Raw genomic sequence first — 18,972 nt, forward strand, 5'->3', positions numbered from 1 at the left:
CTCTTTCCTTACACAGTTTGTAGGAGAATGCAAAAACCAAACTCCTTCCTCACACAAATTGTAGAAGGACGAATTCAGTAGAAACAAACCAAACTCCTTCCTCACACAAATTGTAGAATGATGGATTCAGTAGGAACAAAACAAACTCATTCCTTACACAGTTTGTAGAAGGATGAATTCTGTAGGAACAAACCAAAATCCTTCCTTAACAGTTTGTAGAAGGATGAATTTAGTTGTATCAGACTAAACTTCTCCCTCACACAATCTGTAGAAGGATTAATAGGTCATTTATATCATCATCTCTCCATTTATTTCATCATCTCTCCATAATTTTCAGTCTCTGAACGAATATTGCCCTTAAAATAATATTTGGATTCATGCTTTTTACCTTACACACGGCTGTCCTCAATCAAGATAAAGTTTTATAAAAATGTACCCAAAAAATGATTGCTGATCTGGATAGAGGGACCAGCAGAGAGTACAAAACAGGTGTCCGCTGCCGTGGGTCCGATCCTTCCCCATACAATTTTTTTCCATTTTTGACTTTGCTCCACTTACATGAAAATGTCATAATTTAGAACCCAAAGTTTATCGTAATTTAGGTTATAATTTATCTCAATATGACATAATTAACAGGTATTTGTAGAAAATATAATTTTTTTGACTTCATGTAGCATAGTACTAGAACTTGAAAAAGTGGTTTTGCTCTGAAACAATTGTCCACTGTACATTGTTTAATTCGGGAACGTTTAATAACGTAGCAAGATGTGTTATTATTAAATTTCTAACCATTACCACGGCGAAAAATTTGAGGGTAACGCTTGTCGACGTTTACTGAAAGAGGCGGATATGCTGGCTGATAACGACATCTTGCAGGAAACATCAATTTTTCAAATAAATAATGCCCTTTATTCAAACACTAAAAACGTTGAACAAACTGGTTGATGCGTCATTCAAATCCGAACAGTTAGACACAAATTGGAAAGAACACTTGAACATGTTGAAACGCATCTATCCAACCACTGGGTTATCAAACACGTTGAAGGTACATGTTCTGTTGGAAAACTTAGAACATGAACTGCTTTTTGAACCAGGGAAATTCTCTTGGTATGTGGTCGGAACAGGCTGGAGAGTCGGTACATATGTAGAGAATTTCTAAAGTACTGGTGTAAATATCAGATCAACGTTTTAGAAGCAGAGAATTATTGCGATCAATTGAAGAGAGATGTCGTGGAATTTTCATCCCGTCACCTATAAATATCGATTTTCATTCAAATTACTTGACCCAAACAGAATATATTTTTGTTCACAAATAAAACAGTGTAAAGCCAACCGTTAAACTATAGTGAAGTCAAAAAAATTATATTTTTTACAAATACCTGTTAATTATGTCATATTGAGATAAATTATAACCTAAATTACGATAAACTGTGGATTCTAAATTATGACATTTTCATGTAAGTGGAGCAAAGTCAAAAATGGAAAAAATTTGTATGGGGAAGGATCGGACCCACGGCAGCGGACACCTGTTTTGTACTCCCTGGCGGTCCCTCTATCCAGATCAGCAATCATTTTTTGGGTACATTTTTATAAAACTTTATCTTGATTGAGGACAGCCGTGTACAGTGTGAGAATAGCGAAGAAGAGGCTATTCGCACATTGTGTGAATAGTCACTTTATAATACTTTACCTATGTGCACAATGTGCGAATAGTCTTTTGTTGACTACTCGTACAATGTGCGAATAGCCAAAGTATTATAAAGTGCCTATATTCGCACAAAGTGCGAATAGCATTTTCGAATTATAATTCCCTTGACTGTAAGTCATGGGTTTTACGAAAACAAATACACCGTACATAACACGTTCACTATGATTAAAAATGTATGGAAATGTGATGAAAAAACGTTAAATGTTAAAATTTTGTGCCCTTTGTTAACACGATAACTTGAGTAAATCTCACCCGATTTTCAAAAACTCTTTTTTATTCGACGAAGTTTTGAAATCCTCAGATCAAGTTCGAAAATGGGTGGTATCGGTTCAATCATCTGGTAGTAGTTCTCAGAAGAAGCCTTTTCTGCTCTTTGTTAACACGATAACTGGAGCAAAGTTCAACCGATTTTCAAAAACTTTTTTTCATTTGATTAAGCGTTGAAATCCTCAAGTCAAGTTTGAAAATGGGTGTTATCGGTTCAACCATCTGGTAGTAGTTCTCAGAAGAAGCCTTTTCTGCTCTTTGTTAACCCCAGTTACAGTGTTCTGAACCGATTTAAAGAAAAACGTTTGATAAAGCACAGAATTCCTGAGGTTAGGTTTCAAGATACATTATATTGGTCTAACGATGTAGCTGCTGTTGCTAAACGAATATTTTGATCTATTTCAATAAGTCTTTCTTGTTATTTTATTTTGTCTTGTTAAACCACAAAAAATTACCGAGTGTGAAGTTTGGGGCCAGAGCAAAGCGAGGGCCGCAATTCACACGAGTTTAATTTTTATTGAAGGCATTCATCATTTTATAGACAATAACGGTCTAATATGAGCACAAAACCAGGCCAGTAACAGAAAATGAAGTTGTGACTCAAAAATTAGTATCGTTTTATAACGTCTCAAGACTTTACAAAGATTTTCAGTAAAACAAAACAGAATTAAATTATTAATGGGAGATTTAGACTGTTCTAGTAGTTCTTCTTAATCAACCAATAAATCATTACCAATACAACATCTATTAAGAAGTTCAGGTTCAGACAGTCAAGGTATCTGACCCACCCAACAGGTGGGACCTAGTTCCTATAAATTTACAGATCAAATATTTGTTATGAACCAAAAAGAACAATGTTCAATCCAAGTTGCTTTTACGTTGCTTGAAATCACTTGACTTTCAATCGCATTCGTATTACTTTCCAAGACTGCATTCGTTCAATCCTAACTTCCTAGCTTGCTCGGTACGCAACAAAACATTAGGGTGATAAAGAACTCGCATAAAATATAATTCCCTTGATGCAATGTAACATTTTGGTATTTATGTTAGACCTTCACAGACAGTTTTTTTTATTATTATTTCTTAGTATTGCCTTCGAAATCGATCGAATGGGACCCATATAAATTATGGTTGAACGGATTTGTTTGCAAAGAAATAAATGTTAAGTAAAAACAAGGTAAGACTTGTACAGTCTCAGCTGTATAAAATGAAATGATTCACTGTTATATGACCACCACTACGACACTTTAAGATATACGACAATACGACAGTTTCAGTAACATTAACAGTTTGCCTTTAAGAATGTGAATGATGTACGAGAAATAAAACTTTTGTGCCTATCGTTCGAATAATTTATTAGTATCACTTCTCGAGCTGATGCTTTGCAACACCATATTTTAAGTTGTTTAAAACGAAACTCCTGTTATTATGACATGGTATTGTATATAATATGCATACCTTGCCTATGTACTACGCTCGTTTTCCCTGGCTGCCGTTATTATTATACATACACTTAACGTCAAATATAAAGTATAATAATGCAAATTCCCTTACGTAAAATTTATTTCGACTACAACTCACACCGAACACCGATGAAATATATATTTTCTGTCTGTTTCGCCTCGGCGACATATATGTATCCGTATATATGCCATAATGTGGAAGGTTAGATCACACATCAAGATATTAAGAATGTGTAGAAGAATGAAAAATGAAGTATATTTTCACTTCTTAGTTCCATCGTCTTGGGTTAGGAAGTATATAAATGGCAAATATTTGAACACGGTAATTAAGTGTCAAAAGCCAACAATGATTTTACTAAGCAGATTGTGAGTGTCTGTGTTTTATAAAAGCTTTTTGTGACGAATACCTCAGTATTGTGTTCTCTGCACATGCCAGCCTCAAGGAATGGAAAAGCTAAAGGTTATGTTTGGCTTGTTGACTTCATTGGATGCCGGAATATTATTAAGTTATTGTTAGAACTCCACAAAAAAAAAATAATTTAGATGAATGGTGCCCAATTGAAGTGAAATACGAATTTAACTACATTTGTTTGCAGACATTTTTCCAGAATGGGCTTCTTTGAATGGAAAAAAAAATATTAAAAGGCTCAAGTGGTAGATCACTTATAAGCTGTACGGAACAAAGTGGCAATAACTTGAAACTTTGCTGAGTTTTTGTCTGCACGTAGAAACACGAGAAACATCGAGTTAGATAATAGAAGCAATGAAACCAATGAAATCTTTTCCTTCATTTATTTTTTGGGTCAAAAATCATCGCTTTCCACCTGTTATCAAATTCACGTTTATAAAGCCTGATATAGCCGTATGAGGTGAAGCTCGTTATCGCTATTAGACCAAAACGGTATGTCACTATCTAAAGTAAGAAGAATGTGACCAGGTTCCTCTACATTTTAATTAGAATTTCCTCATCTTACAATTAGTTGGAAACTTTGAACTCTAGACAACTCAATACTTGTATATAACAAAACTGTACTCACGTTTGCTTCATTTGTGGCAATATCAACTGGCACGTATGTTTACACGCTTCAACACACGATCTTCGAAGTTTTCGCACCTTTTCACGGAGCTCGGGGCAATCCTTTGACGAACCGATGTGTATAAGTAGGTCACGAAACAGTGCCACTTGACTGTTTATTTCGACTATCAGCTGAAAGAGATAAAAATAATTTTGTCACCATGAAAGGAAGAGAAATAAATTAGAATTTCCTTAAATGGTATCTCATGTACATCTGGTTATAACATTCGAAAATGACTATTTGTTATCGGTCACTTTTTTTCAATAGAAGTGTCACCCAATCACCCTTGTCATTCTATATTCGCTTATTACATACATAGAGTATTTCAACAGCCGTAAAACCTTTTCCAGCATAGAATATTTTCGGCTTAAACACTTTGGTTCATGCGAAATATGCCGAAAGCTCATAAGTGAAAACATATTACAAAAAATAAATTTTATAAATTAATACACAACACGTTCTGGCGGTTAATGCAGCATGTACTGGGTAGAGACTATGAAAAAGTAGTTTTGACTCTTGATCTATAAAATTTATGCTTCGCAAACGAAAACTACCACGTTGTTGGAATTTGAATTAAAATAATTTAGCGCAGAATGCAGTCCATAAATTTTACATCAAGCAGTCAACTGTTCATATTATAAATTTCAAAGCATTTTCATGAAATTCGGAATAAAAGAATTTAGTAAACTAAAAAAGACAAAGTATAGGGACATTTATGGTTATTAATGCTCATGTCGCCAATTGAATATTAATCAAAATCAGTTAAATAATATTTTTTTTAAATCTTTTAAAATAACATCCAAATCATTATTGGGAGTGGTCTTGACTCCATTTCGATTGGGTCGATGCATTTGAATTTGTTTTAATTAAAAGCACCGAAAGGACCTTCAACAAAATTAATCTGACGGTATCAAATTGCTCTCACAAAAATCTGTTATTTAAATTTGTTTGGGACTGGATTAGCAATTCCTTCTATACTACACTGGGACCAATTATCAGAAATACAAATTAATACCGAGTATGGTATCAAATAACAATCGAGAGTAGAATCATTTTGATCATTTCATCAATAGTGAGTTATGCGCAAATATAACGTATAAGCGATAAGTCCAGTCTAATTACAAATTCTAACATATAAGTTCTGAGTATAGTTGTTATATGCACAACCAGGCCCATTAGTGGTGTAGGGGCCAGAGCATATGCTCTACCCACTCAAACTGTTGTTATAAACTGTAAGTCGAAAAACCTATTTAGATGATAGGATGCAGGATAGTTCCTAAAATATCATTGCTCACTCATGCTTATGCACTAACCTTATAAATTTTACTTAATAACTAGGAACTTATGACTTATAAGTTATGGGAGTTATCCGTTGACTTATTGCTTATACGTCATTTGCCACTCTCTTAAAGCTGTCAATGTTCTTAGTTTGACCTTAGAATAGATTTAAAGTTTTTAAAATGTGAAGTCTCTCAAATATTCTATAATAAGTTTTATTCAAATGGAGAGAGTTTTGCCTAATCCTCTTTATTCTCATGGTTTTGGTCTTAACTATATTAAGAATATATAGCGCTCGCACATACAATTGTACATTTTGTCTTTTCGTCATGAAATGCATAACACAAAATACTTACTACAATATGTCTCTGTTGGTTTTGTGCATAATATAACATTTTGACTGCATTTTAGTTTATATTTTGCTTGTGTTTCAGTCTATATTAGCAACGCATCGAAGGTTTGTTGGAAATCTCAAGTTTCATTATTTTTTTGTGAAGTTTTGTTTTCAAACAAGCCTGACACATTTCGAACAAACCTTTAGAAAGGGGTTCATGGTTAAATATTAATTTTCGGAAATCGTTCACAAATGACGACACACTTGATTGATATTTCTATTTCCCTAGCCAAACGTTTACCGCTAATTCAGCGATTCAAATTGGTTGAAATTTGTAACGCGATCGTGTCAGCCAATCAAAATTCTTAACGGAGTGGCGGCAAAACCGAAAAAAGGCTTACATTTTAACAAGAATTTCATTTTCTCGAAAACATCGCGAATTCTGAATTTTTTTGTTAACTTTATGCTGTCGAGATGTGCTTTTTTAGAAGTTTTTAGACGTTGTTCATCAGTGGATTTCTAGGAACTGTGAAATTCGTCATCCAAGCAAACTCTACATTAATTCAGGGATGTAAAGAGCGTGCTTTAATTTGTGAAGTCCCCCCTAAGAAGATGTTAACGCCATTAAATTCAATATCCAAGGATTATAAGTACACTTAGACATCCTTTAAAATTAATGAATTTAGCTAAAAATATTTTTTTTCACTTTGTTGAAAGCATTTTACCCCAAAACATTTTCCATAATAAAAATATAAATCATAAATGAGACACACAGCAATAGAAATTGTTTATCCTCATTGAATGTGGCTTGGAATTTAAAAGCTTATCCGAAGTTCAAATTAAGAAAAAAAAACTTTTCGGTTGATGAATTCCACCTCAATTAAAATTATATATATTTTCCATGACATTATGGATCTGAGAAGAAATTTAGGGAAGCAGTGAAATTTTTCGAAAGCAAAAAAATTTATGGAAACAGACGAAAACGTGTCGCTTGCGGCTTGCAGTTTTTCGGATTTAACGGATTATCACACTGTATTCGTGTGGCGCGGCGTATGGTACTTTAACAGTAGAAATGACCTTAGTTGTGACAATTACACATCTAGTGCCTAAATAGTTATTTATACAACCGATGTGCAAAGACTTTATTAGGCTCGAGATGTGTAATTATGAAACGAGGCCGCAGGTTGTGTGTCATAATCCACATCGTGAGCCCAATAAATTACTCTGCATCGAGTTGTGTACAACGTTTTATGCCACAGGGGCATCTAAAATTTGCAAATTTTGCATATTATGATGAGTGGCATAAAAGCATTTATCACATGCATACACAACTATTGTTGCTGTAACAATAAATACCATATCGTGTGTCTAAATAGTATTTTCTCAACTGAGTGACGGAGTGAGAAACGTTTAGAAAATCTGGGCTTGTGACAATCTACACATCTAGTGCCTAAAAAAGCATTTACCACTTGGTTGCATAAATTAATATTTCTGTTACGAGTAATGAGAAGTGGAATTTTCGAGGACTACTGGTAGGCTGGTCCTAACGATGCGAAGCCGAGCAAAAACTTAACTTTGTACACTTAACGCTTCATTACTCAGAAATATTGCACTGGGATATGTTACAACAAATTAACGACAGTGAAGTTTAACTGTTGCAGATGGCTCTATTTATCTGTTAAAGACATTATACCAAAAATTTTAAAATCTAGGTAATGCCATCTTACTATAGCAAAATATGTGTTCAAACTGAAGAAGCGGAAGATTTCGTATTAATTGGTTGAAAATGCCTTGATGTAAATCGTGGAACCCATATGCCTATGTCTTAAATGTCAAACATTCTTCTGCTGTCACCAAATTAAAATGTTTTCAAATAAGATTTCTAAATTATTTTTAAGTAATTTAAATTCGTTTGCTATGATAATTAAGTATTCGAATACAACTGTTAATTATAAAACTTAAAATAATTGATTAACCCAAACAGTGTCAACCTATCTTCAAGAAACTTTGGAAGTTTTGCATTCGCCAAAAATTTGGACGAGGGTTTGAAGGTTGCAAAGTCCGAATCGAAACCTGTGATGCTTATTGTGCATAAAGCTTTTTGCGGTGCATGTCGAATTCTCATACCGAAATTGGCGGCCAGCGATGAGATAAAAAAGCTGAGCGACAATTTCGTTATGGTGAATGCGTACAATGGGGAAGACCCAAACTCAAACGATTATGCTCCAGATGGTGCATATGTTCCGAGGTTGGTGTAGTGTGGCCAGATCTAGATTTTATTGATCGAATTCGCGATATCAGCTCAACGAATTTTATAAGTAAAATCAAGATCCGGGCACACTTTAGTGGTATTTATTATTAAATTACTGAATCATTATCGATATACCAGTTCTGTCGAAATTATATATTTACGTTTTATGCTCGAGTAGGGTTCGAGTCACACAAATGTGTGCTTGAAAGTGACAAAACCAAGGGGTTCGTACCTATTTCATTTCATTTCATTTCATTTATTTTTCAAAAAAATAAAACACAACAAGTGACCTGCGTAGCTCCAGTTTGTAACAATTCTAAGGAGCTACCTACAATAGAAGGGCGCGAAACTGACCAGTTTTCTCAATAAAAATTTTATCTTGGGTCAACAATGGCTATTGTTATTAATCATTCTGCCCAGCGTTATCAAGAATTTTTTCGTGTCGAGACCGATAGGACCAAGCGTTTCGAAAGTCACAGGTGTAAAATTGTAATGATCTTTGAGTTCCATGTAATGATTGTGTTTACGCCTTTCCGCTTCTTCGGCATTGTTATTGTTTCACACTTGACAAAAATATAAAACTATTCTAGAAAATCCTTTCCAAGAAACTCGCAGAGTCAAATACTTACATTTAGGAATGAAGGTGACGGTAGTGGAATATTTTATTCTATTTTAATGATTTTCGAGTCATCTAAAGTTTTTAATTAGAATCAGTGTTAGTTTCTCGTTTCGTTCATTTGATTTTATAAAGTTTTTATTACAAGAACTTCTGTATTTTCAGAATTGTTTTTATTCGATCGGATGGAGTGACTCTAACGCAGGTAAAAAATGCCAGCATCAAAGGAGATGAGAACAAGTATTATTATCAAACTTCTGAAGATGTAGCCAAGTCAATGAAATTAGCAATGCAACTGAACAATAAAGTGAAAAGCAACCTATCCGTACCTATCTTAAAAATTGAATAAATAAAACTATTTTTCCGAATCCAATTCCAATGAATATATCTGAATGAACCGAACATGAATGATTTATTCAGGATTTTTACTACGTTCATTTATCTCGTATAACAAGAACAATAAAATTTTTTTAAACTTTAACAAGCAGAACTTTAAACGAATTTGATTACCGCAAGTGAAATAAATTATTCACCGCAGACCGAGACACCACCATTCTCTCCATAGCGTTAAATTCACATTAACAAAAATAATTAAAATGAATTTCCGTGGAAATTTATTTTTTTGTGTAATTCCACGTTTCTTCAATTCGAAGGGACACATTTTATCTAATGATACATCGCTTCATTGGTTCAATTCTCGTAGAAATATTATAAATTGTGGAAAACATTTTGGATTAATTCGAAAAGAGTATAATTCAGACATCTGTGTTCGGTAAAAATTGAAAAATTGGAATGAGGGAAACCCAAATCGACGATAATATTCATGGAGTTTTAAAAGATTTTCAGCTAAGAACATTATAACTTACGTCTCTTTTATCAATGGGACAATGGTGCTTGTTGTGTGAATATGAAATCTGTAAGCCGACGACGAGGTCAATAGTTACACAGAGATAAATTGTGTGAGAATCTTTCGCAAACGATTAAATTTAGGAAATTTCTCACTTTGTAACACGAGATAAGCGACAACAAGCGAAATTTCCTACAAATCCCCCCAATAGCCCCAGTAGCTTGTAAATTGTTATTTTTTCCATCTGATGAATAGTTGCATGCCATGTAACAAAAAGCTATTACTTTCGCCTCTCAAAAGAGCCGAAAAGGGATTTTGCATGGATTGTCCAGGTTTCACTAATATTCCACAATCGTCATAAAATTACTGTCTCCTTGAAAGAACCAGGTAAAGACACCCACGAAGGCGGGTGACACCGAAATCGATAAACGCACTCAGTACAGATTGTGTGATCAACTCAGAGTTGTCTTAACCTGGTTCTTTCAGAACCTTGGTAAAGTCAACAATGTTACCAACTCAGTTCAAGCAAAAATCATCATAGTCGACAGCTGAGAAATAGAGAACTATTTGTATGAAATTGCTTTTTACAATACCCTCTCCAGCAAAGAAACTTCGTTTTGACGCTGTCAAAATACCACCTTATTTCTTTGTTTTTGTTTGTAGAATCAAACACTGTTGACTAATTTCTAATTTTACATGAAAAGTAACCACCTTAGTAAATGTAGTTATGTTGATAGAGAAGGTATTTCTTTTTACAATGTTATACAGTTGTGTGACACACTTTAAGTTTCAGCGCCCTATTTAAAGTACACTTGTGCTTCAATTGAACTGATGTTAACCAAAAAACATAGACAAATATGAAAGTGAATGCTTTGACTAATCTACTCTTCGTACCAGACTGTATCCTAAATTAAGTAAAAGATTTCGCATCAATATCTCGAAACTTGTATTTAAGATCGAACTAAGTAATAGAATCGACAATAATACTACCGGTGTACTTGCCGCCTGTCAAAGGTTAAATGAAAAACAAAACATAAATTCTGACAAACTGTTTCATTAATTCCTATCGAATATTTTATGTGCCGAAGGTTGAAATCGATGACTACCTCCCAAATCAATTTAAACTTCATTTACAATACGTATGTCTCAAGGGTCACACAATTCCCGTTCGGCCGACAAAGATAAATTAAATTTCTTCCTGTAGGCCCCCGCAAAGCGTATAAGCATAGTTTGTGCATGTCAACGCTAAAATTAACATTAAATATGTACATAATGAATGGAGGTTGGTATGATTATGACATACTATGTCGTGTACATATTTGATAAGTTTGTACGATATTAATTGTTATTATCCTGTTTCGTGTGAATGAATTTTGGTTGCCTTCAGGTTATTTTATTTAAGTACACCGAATATATGGATTAATGGCCCTAAAACGATGCTATATGTGGGGGGACGGATGAAGGCAAAATACACAAGGTTCTTATTGAGGGAAATATTCAATGATGTTAACATAATATGGTGTCCTAAAGCTTTTGGTATAGTAATACAAGCATCTAATGTAAACATAAAATATTGCATTGGCTTGTAGCTTGTCGGTAAAGTTTTCCAATTTCAACTTATGGATAATGGATATGACCGTGAATGATTGACGTCCAAATTAATCGATTTTGATTTATTGTATAACACTATTGTATACCAACAACGGAACCATGATGCGTTCTTCAGTGACCTCGACATAATCAGAGGGATTCTTTGGAAAATCCACCTATCAAAATCGGACCCATTTCGTCTGAGATGGATATATACATACATGGTTTGATAGGTCTTTGCCAGTAGACCTCAAAACAGGCCTCACACAGTCTCGAGCCACACCTGGTTTCTGGTGGAAGATCTCCGAAGTTGGAAAAATAGTGATTTTTATCCGAATTTTTTGGCCGTTATAAATGATACGAAAATCATACGAAAATGAGAGTGGGCTCGTTAGAAAGCTGAGCTTAAGTACTTTCTGGTCTTGAGGTCTACTCGCAAAGACATTTCAAACCATGTATATATCCATCCCAGACGAAGTGGGTCCGATTTTGATAGGTGGATTTTCAAAAGAATCCCTCTCAACAATTCATCAGTGGCATTTGCTAGATCAATGAAGGATTATTTTGCTTGGTGATCTTAATTGTTTGATTGGTCTGTGGCCTAGCTTTTACTTTTTCTCAGTGTCTTTTTGTATTTATTGCTTTTTGCTTTTTTCTCTCTGTTTTGCTTTTTGTTTTTTGTCTTAATCAATGATTGTAAATCTTAAGTAATAGTTTGTTTTTTGTAGTCAGACTGAATTGTTGTTGGGCTTTGGCCTGTTATGTGGTCTTTAAACGGGATAAATAAATAAATAAATAAACAGATGTTTTGCATACATTGAAATGAATTCTTGATTTTTTTTAAATGTAAGTCCATATCTAAACTAAACAACAACATCTGGCCTTATTACTTACTCAAAATTTAAAAGTATTAAATCTTAACGAGTTCTATTACGAATTTAAACAATTTCAGAATAAATTCGTATCATCCACCTACAAATCAAGCAGTGTGTTGTCTGACATAAACTTTTCCTGTTCTGAATACAAAGAAATCAAACAAATTTTTTGTATTTCAATTTGTTGAAAATACTTAGATCAAAGTAAGTAATAGATTCTATATGTAAATAAATCTATTTTCTAAAATTAATTTCTGAGACCTAAATAATGTGACACGTCAACCAACCACAGTACAAATCAGTCGGTCTAATATCGGTCCAGAGGACATAGAACTTATGAAAACCCTCACATTCTTTTTTATTATTTTGACCTGAATTTTGAGTGCGTTGAAGATCAATCGGTCCATTGACCATACCTTGTCTCTAGTTTCATAGCTATTTAAGGCTCGACTGTAAGTTGTGTGACTTAGAAATTCTTTTGTTATTTTATATAAATTTTCAACTTTCAACCCTTTCTGCAACAGAACAGAACCGAACACTGGGTTCACAGGAACAGGTACACAATTGTTGTTTCGAAAATTGACAGGTTTTGTTGCGATGTTTACAAGTTGAAAATTAGAAATTGTTCAATTCACTGCAAGCAACGATTCAAAAAAAGCAATTTTCAATCATGTCCCAATGCATCATAGATTGATTTTTCCCGTAGCAGTAACAGGTTTCAATTGTTAACGAAATGTCAATTGATGAATTTTAATTAAATTGCCTCCCTTCCGTCCATGCGGCCATTATGCGTGTTCTGACTGTTTAGTGGGTTAATTTAAAAAAAATAATATTTTATTCATCAAAAATGAATTATTCGCATTGACGTTAAAAATCATGGATGCAAGCAATATGGAAATAGTGCACATCTGCAGTCATGGTAAGATCATATCCATACAATAACTGCGGATTTCAGAATTTAATTTGCATTTTTTTGCCAACTAACACATCACTGCCAAACTTAATTGTCCTCTAATAATTGGAACTTGATTACCGTAGACATTTTTTCATGTAAATAAATCAGAACGGTAAGAGAAATTAAAGAATTCATATTTTCGACAATACAATTCAATTGATGTTTATTCATTCAACATTCGACATCCACATCAACATACATTCTATCTACATATTATATACGTAAACGTCTTAACATTGAATGGATAAGAAAAGTTTAACCTTTTACAAGTGGAAATTTGCATCGGAATTCATGAATCTGTTACTTCAAATGTGTAAAACATTGCTTGATCAAAATCTATCACTTCAATAATGTCATCATGCATTCCTTACATAAGAGAGCCACAGATCATCACTAATTCTTGCCGTTGTTGCCAACTACAGGTGAAGCCCATAGGAGAATGATGTTTAAAAACTAAGAAGAAATGTGACAGAGTTTTTCCATATTTTAGTACATTCTGTTATAAAATTACTGCTATCACTGCGCTTATTTTCATGTGAACCAACTTCACATTTGTCATTACAGAACAAATGTCACTATATGAAGTTGGATCACATGAAAATAAGCGCAGTTGGTTCACATGAATGCAGAGAATGAAGTACAATGCAAAAAATGTGGCGACTCTACAGGCCAATCCTGTAAAACCCTGTAATCCTCTAATTGTCCCATACTCATGCAATCAAATTTTCGAAGAAGTTAAGAAGTTTACATTGATACGAGTGAAATGTTAAAATGTGACAATAATGACATAATAAATGTTAAAAAAAAATTCAGAGTCTTATCGCACACCAGATATAAGTCCGATAGAAAAACTAATTACTTTACGGGAGTCCTGATATCTTGCGCTAAATACTGACATCATGTTTGGTCAAAATCCGGCAGGTCAAAATTTTTTTAGATGACAGTCCACTATTCATACATTTAGTGTTCGTGTTAGAGTCTTTGGATTTAGCGCCGAAGAATCTGACGTTCTCTATTGACTCAAAAGACTTCAAAAGTATTTTAGTTCAAAACGTGGTTGTTGGGTAAAAATAAGTGTGGGTGCTCGTGGTATTGTTGTTGCTGCTTAATCTTTCAAAATAATTACCGTATTAGAGTTGGTAATCTCCTGTAATTCAGGAATTGCAGTGCTGTGATGAGTGGGTAACATAATCCTGCAATCCTTCGAAACAAATTTTCATAAAAACCACATTTTCAAAAAACGGCTACCATTAAAACTTTTTACATCAACTGGAACAGTAACTGGTAACATCATTTTTAAACTTTACACTTTTGTTTAGTTTCCAACGAGATTGTATATTCCACACCGACATGTTATTTTTATTATGTACAACATTTACCCGTCTAGTCAGTCCATTTAAAAATAAACTTTTATCCGCTCAATTTACTTTGTGGTCTAATGGTAACATGTAACACAAACTTTGGATGGACAACACTGTATTTTGGTCGAACATTTTATGCTTGTCAAAGCACGTCTCTCGTCTCATAAACAAATTTACAATTGATTCATGAGTCTGAGCTATTCGAACGTGATATTTACGCGCACTGATATTACGTAAAATGAATAATAGCATGTACTGCACAACATCCCAATGAACAAGATACCGAAATAAAAGCACGTCCCTACAATTCAATAAAATTATTGATCCATTGCCGATATATTCCCTTCACGTAAATTTCTTTATTTATTTAGAAAAAGTTTAGCGCAGAAAATATGATACCAGTGGAATTGTGTAAAGTATACCTATCTCTAGCCTTAACACCTTCATCAAGTAAGTCATTCTATAAAATCATCTAATAATAACATCAGCCGTGTCACTTTTATCAAAAAATAAACATTTCGAAACCATATTATGCGAAACATAAACAGAATTTTTGTCATCGTACGACATACATCCGTCTCAGGTTTCTACCACAAACACCCTCACCTATAATCAATCAAAAAATTGAAATAAATCAAATTAGCACTCCTTCACATCATCTTTACATTCTATTGTTTACTTTTACATATATTTACGCTTCGGATGAATATGGAATTTGTCACGATGAAAAGTTTCCGGATTTTTTTTCCCCGTATACATTTGCACACCACATAATATTTATACAAATCGTAACATAGTCTCATGTCTCATCCATGGTATACTACAATGGGCGATAAATTCCATCAGACATTACTTATTAATAATAATCAGAAAAAGTGTACGACGATGATGGAGCGGTGTCATATGGCTGATGTTTACTCTCTGTTTCCTATGATTTTAACATAATCATGTTGTGTCAGTTTCATACAAAAGTAACAAATCATTTAGAGGCTAACGCTATTTTTCTCCTCCTTTTTTTACCAGCAATTTATATCTCATGATTTGGCTTCAAGTTCATCATTTTCATGGTACAGTATGACATACTAAACTCTGACTGTTTTTAGTGTTTAAAAAAAGAAAGAAGGAAAATGAGAAATGTCCAGACAATAAAAAATTGTTTGCCTGCCACCCACCACCCCATCAACAATAACGTTTTCAGAATGGATACGAAATTTCGTTTTCATGCAAGGGTACGGTGGTGGCTTTTTTATTTTGTGTCATGACCACAACAATTTTGGATAAATGAAATATTGTTGGTAATTCAATAAAAATGTTCAAAAATAATGCAGAAGAAAACATTTTTTAGAGAAAAAGTAATTGATGTAGGAAATCGCTTTTTTAAAAAGGAAAACGGAGAAAAATTATGAATTCGATTCTCGTTCCCTACTGTAAAATAAAATGAATTGAAACTGATTTAATTGAAATTTAAAGACACTTAAGACATTTTGAGTAAAAATTCATCAATGGATAATTATAATGCAGCGATAAGTCTTTGAAGAACTTTCGAAAGTTCATCAAAGTTTTACGTTGAGTTGGTTTAAGCCTTCTCAAGGGTTTGTATTTCATTGATACGCAGTGACGAGCTGGCACATATGTATATATAGAAAGGATATTTGACGGTGATTTGTTTTTTCTTCTCTCATATGCATTTATTTCTAACATTTATGTAAATCAAGGATTATTGATTGCTTCGAACGTGCCAATACAGGGCATATTTTTGGATTTTTTTTGGAAATTTTTCACAAAATTTCCAAAAAATTGCCAAAATTTTCCAAAAACTGCGAACGTCCAAAAACCGAATTTTTCCACCATTTCGAACAGTTCAGGAGTTGCCTGAACTCAGCCTTGCGTTTTAGCTAACTCTCAATTATTTTGTTTGATTCTTGACACTATCACCTTTCAAATGAAGTCGAGCATGATTAATTTGAAAGATGAGAGCGTCAATAATCAAACAAAATCATTGAGAGCTGGCTAAAACACAAGGCTGAGCACAGTAGTTGCCAAAACCGTTCGAAATGATGGAAAAATTCGGTTTTTGGACGTTCGCAGTTTTTGGAAATTTATGGCAATCTTTTTGGGAAAAATTTCAAAAAAAAACAAAAAACAAAAATAGGCCCTGTGCCAATATATCTCAGCAAAGAATTCTTCTTCTTCATGATTTTCAATATTTTCTCTGAAACCACGGAGGTTGCTGCATTCTAGGAGATGTTCCGATGTTTGCTCTGAATTATTACATAATCTGCATAGTGGTGAATCTTTCACTCCAATTCTTGCAAGGTGTTTATATAACAGATCGTGCCCCGTTTGAGGACGATAAAGCCCGTCCGGATGCCACACATGTTATCATGGAAAATACGCTTACTGGGATTTTTTGTCCCGAAATATTTGAGTATCAGGTCAGGCTCACTACCTAGATTTCATCAATCCAATCCAATATACTATAAGTCAGGAAATTCGGATTAAGACATGAACTGAAACTGGTCCAACCTGTATTGCATTACAATATTTACCTACGAAACAGATTGATATCCACTCGGAATCGTGTAATTCTACGTATTGATCGATCATAAGTAATTCAACATTATTAGGATCTAATAAGTTATTAAATCTTTTGTATTGCTTCGATTAGACCAAAATGCGTTGAAAAATTCCTTTTCAACATGAAAAATGAAACGTTTAACAGTTTACATTTATAACGAAAAAGTGTACATAAGCCATTCCATTTGATGTGATTGCTCACTCAAGTTTGTGTTGTGCTGATATACACACGGTCCTGGCAAGACATAGGTGTACTGATGAAGCGTGATGCGCCGAAATCAGCATGTCTCGCGTCGTTCTTGTATTCGTCGTTATAAATGTAAACTGTTAAACGTTTCATTTTTCATGTTGAAAAGGAATTTTTCAACGCATTTTGGTCTAATCGAAGCAATACAAAAGATTTAATAACTTATTAGATCCTAATAATTTATTATTACAGGCCAAGCAATACAACAAATTGTTGCCAACAATTCCAATAAAAAATAATTCAACATCTTCACGTTTCTCTAAATTCTATCGCAAAACAAAAATTATTCCCACAATAGAAGCTCTGCATTGGACACATTTTTCACGCTATATGCAAGAACGTAATACCCACCTTTTTAGCGCCCAGTTATGGGAACATAAATGCCAAAAAATATTATACAGCTTAAACGACTTATAGCTTCCTTATTTGTTTACTTGTTAAATAAAAGGCAAATTTATTTCGCAAACAGGATTCGTTAGGCATTTACGTGGATTCCACAATGAAATATTTTCCTTTGTATATAAGAAATGTACGCTTTCCTTTAAAGGCATCCAGAGATGTTCCCTCTATATTGAACATTCTCGCTCCACGTTATATATATATCCCGTTTACTGCTCTTGAATGTAGTCAAAAAAATAAATGTCTTCAAAATCAATATTTAATATTAAATATGAAAATACAGATCTAAAATACATTAGAAAGCGTTCGAAATGACATTCTCGATAGGGGGGATTGCGACAAAATAATGGTTTCCTATTTCTGATCAAAAAAAGCACGGGCGAATGGATATTTTCTGGTATCTATATTGAAAAAAAAACCATCTTGATGCACAGTAAACGCCAAAAGCATCAAAGTCAAAGTGGCGTATCTACATTTACATCTATTTATCACATTTTATGTATACAACATCGGCAAAAATATCTTCACCAGTGATTCACCGCCCATTCCACCAAATATCAATTTTGCGTTTAAGATATTTATTTAAAGTCTTGAGGCAATGGGTAAATGTGAGTCTGTGAAAGAAATAAATTAATTTGATGTGTCGTTTTGAACGTAAAGTACCGAACGTTTATACACTTTTTTTTTAAGACCGAAAGGCACAGGAAAAAAAAAACTTAATAATTTTCAGGGGGAGATAACCTGTCCTTGTGAATACATTTTACTATCCTTTTTTTTTGGGAAATGTCACAAATATTTATCCTTTACTTGGGTTAGAAAGTTATTACCAAAAGCATAAATTTTGAATGAGGCATCCATCGCGTAATAACATAAAATTATGTAATGTGTATGTGTGTAATGTGCCTTGAATGAAACGAATTAAAGGATCACACATGATATTTTAAGTTATTATATGTTGGTGAGTGGTGAACGGTGTTCCCAAACGAAAACCAGACCAGCACACTTTTCCACCCAGAGATGTTTTTATTTAGAACACACGACTTACTCCCTCTCCCGAACAGCAAACATTATTGTAGTACTTTTACCTATATGTACGTTTATACATATAATGACGATGTTTTAATGTTT

The 18,972-nt window shown here is 33.6% G+C and overlaps 2 protein-coding genes across 3 annotated transcripts in view; one reads left to right on the forward strand and one right to left on the reverse strand.

The window, feature by feature from the left end:
- The window catches only part of LOC119077150 (regulator of G-protein signaling 7-binding protein), a 68,698-nt gene that overhangs the window by 10,830 nt on the left and 38,896 nt on the right, over window positions 1–18,972 (reverse strand). The window contains exons 1-2 of one of the 2 annotated variants that reach the window (XM_037184336.1): window positions 14,387–14,882; window positions 4,476–4,645 (exon numbers count right to left, since the gene is read on the reverse strand). In XM_037184336.1, the coding sequence (XP_037040231.1) occupies window positions 4,476–4,645; window positions 14,387–14,449 (233 nt within the window). In that variant the 5' untranslated portion in view covers window positions 14,450–14,882. Of the gene's footprint in view, window positions 1–4,475; window positions 4,646–14,386; window positions 14,883–18,972 lie in introns of those variants that run through there. The other variant, XM_037184335.1, reaches the window with a different exon arrangement.
- On the forward strand, window positions 7,969–9,474 carry LOC119077152 (thioredoxin domain-containing protein 12-like). The gene is made up of 3 exons (XM_037184341.1): window positions 7,969–8,054; window positions 8,111–8,374; window positions 9,159–9,474. The coding sequence occupies exons 1-3, from the start codon at window positions 7,990–7,992 to the stop codon at window positions 9,340–9,342; spliced, it is 513 nt and encodes a 170-aa protein (XP_037040236.1). The 5' UTR covers window positions 7,969–7,989; the 3' UTR covers window positions 9,343–9,474.

This window comes from Bradysia coprophila, unplaced genomic scaffold, assembly GCF_014529535.1.
Source record: "Bradysia coprophila strain Holo2 unplaced genomic scaffold, BU_Bcop_v1 contig_232, whole genome shotgun sequence".
Classification (NCBI taxonomy): Eukaryota; Metazoa; Arthropoda; class Insecta; order Diptera; family Sciaridae; genus Bradysia; species Bradysia coprophila.

What these genes read in the sequence shown, in the direction of transcription:
- LOC119077152 (XM_037184341.1), top strand. Translation starts at nt 7,990, where the DNA reads ATGTTTTCAAATAAGATTTCTAAATTATTTTTAAGTAATTTAAATTCG. An exon ending in TCGTTTGCTATGATAATTAA is followed by an intron (nt 8,055 to 8,110) that starts GTATTCGAATAC and finishes TAACCCAAACAG; the next exon opens with TGTCAACCTATCTTCAAGAA. An exon ending in GATGGTGCATATGTTCCGAG is followed by an intron (nt 8,375 to 9,158) that starts GTTGGTGTAGTG and finishes CTGTATTTTCAG; the next exon opens with AATTGTTTTTATTCGATCGG.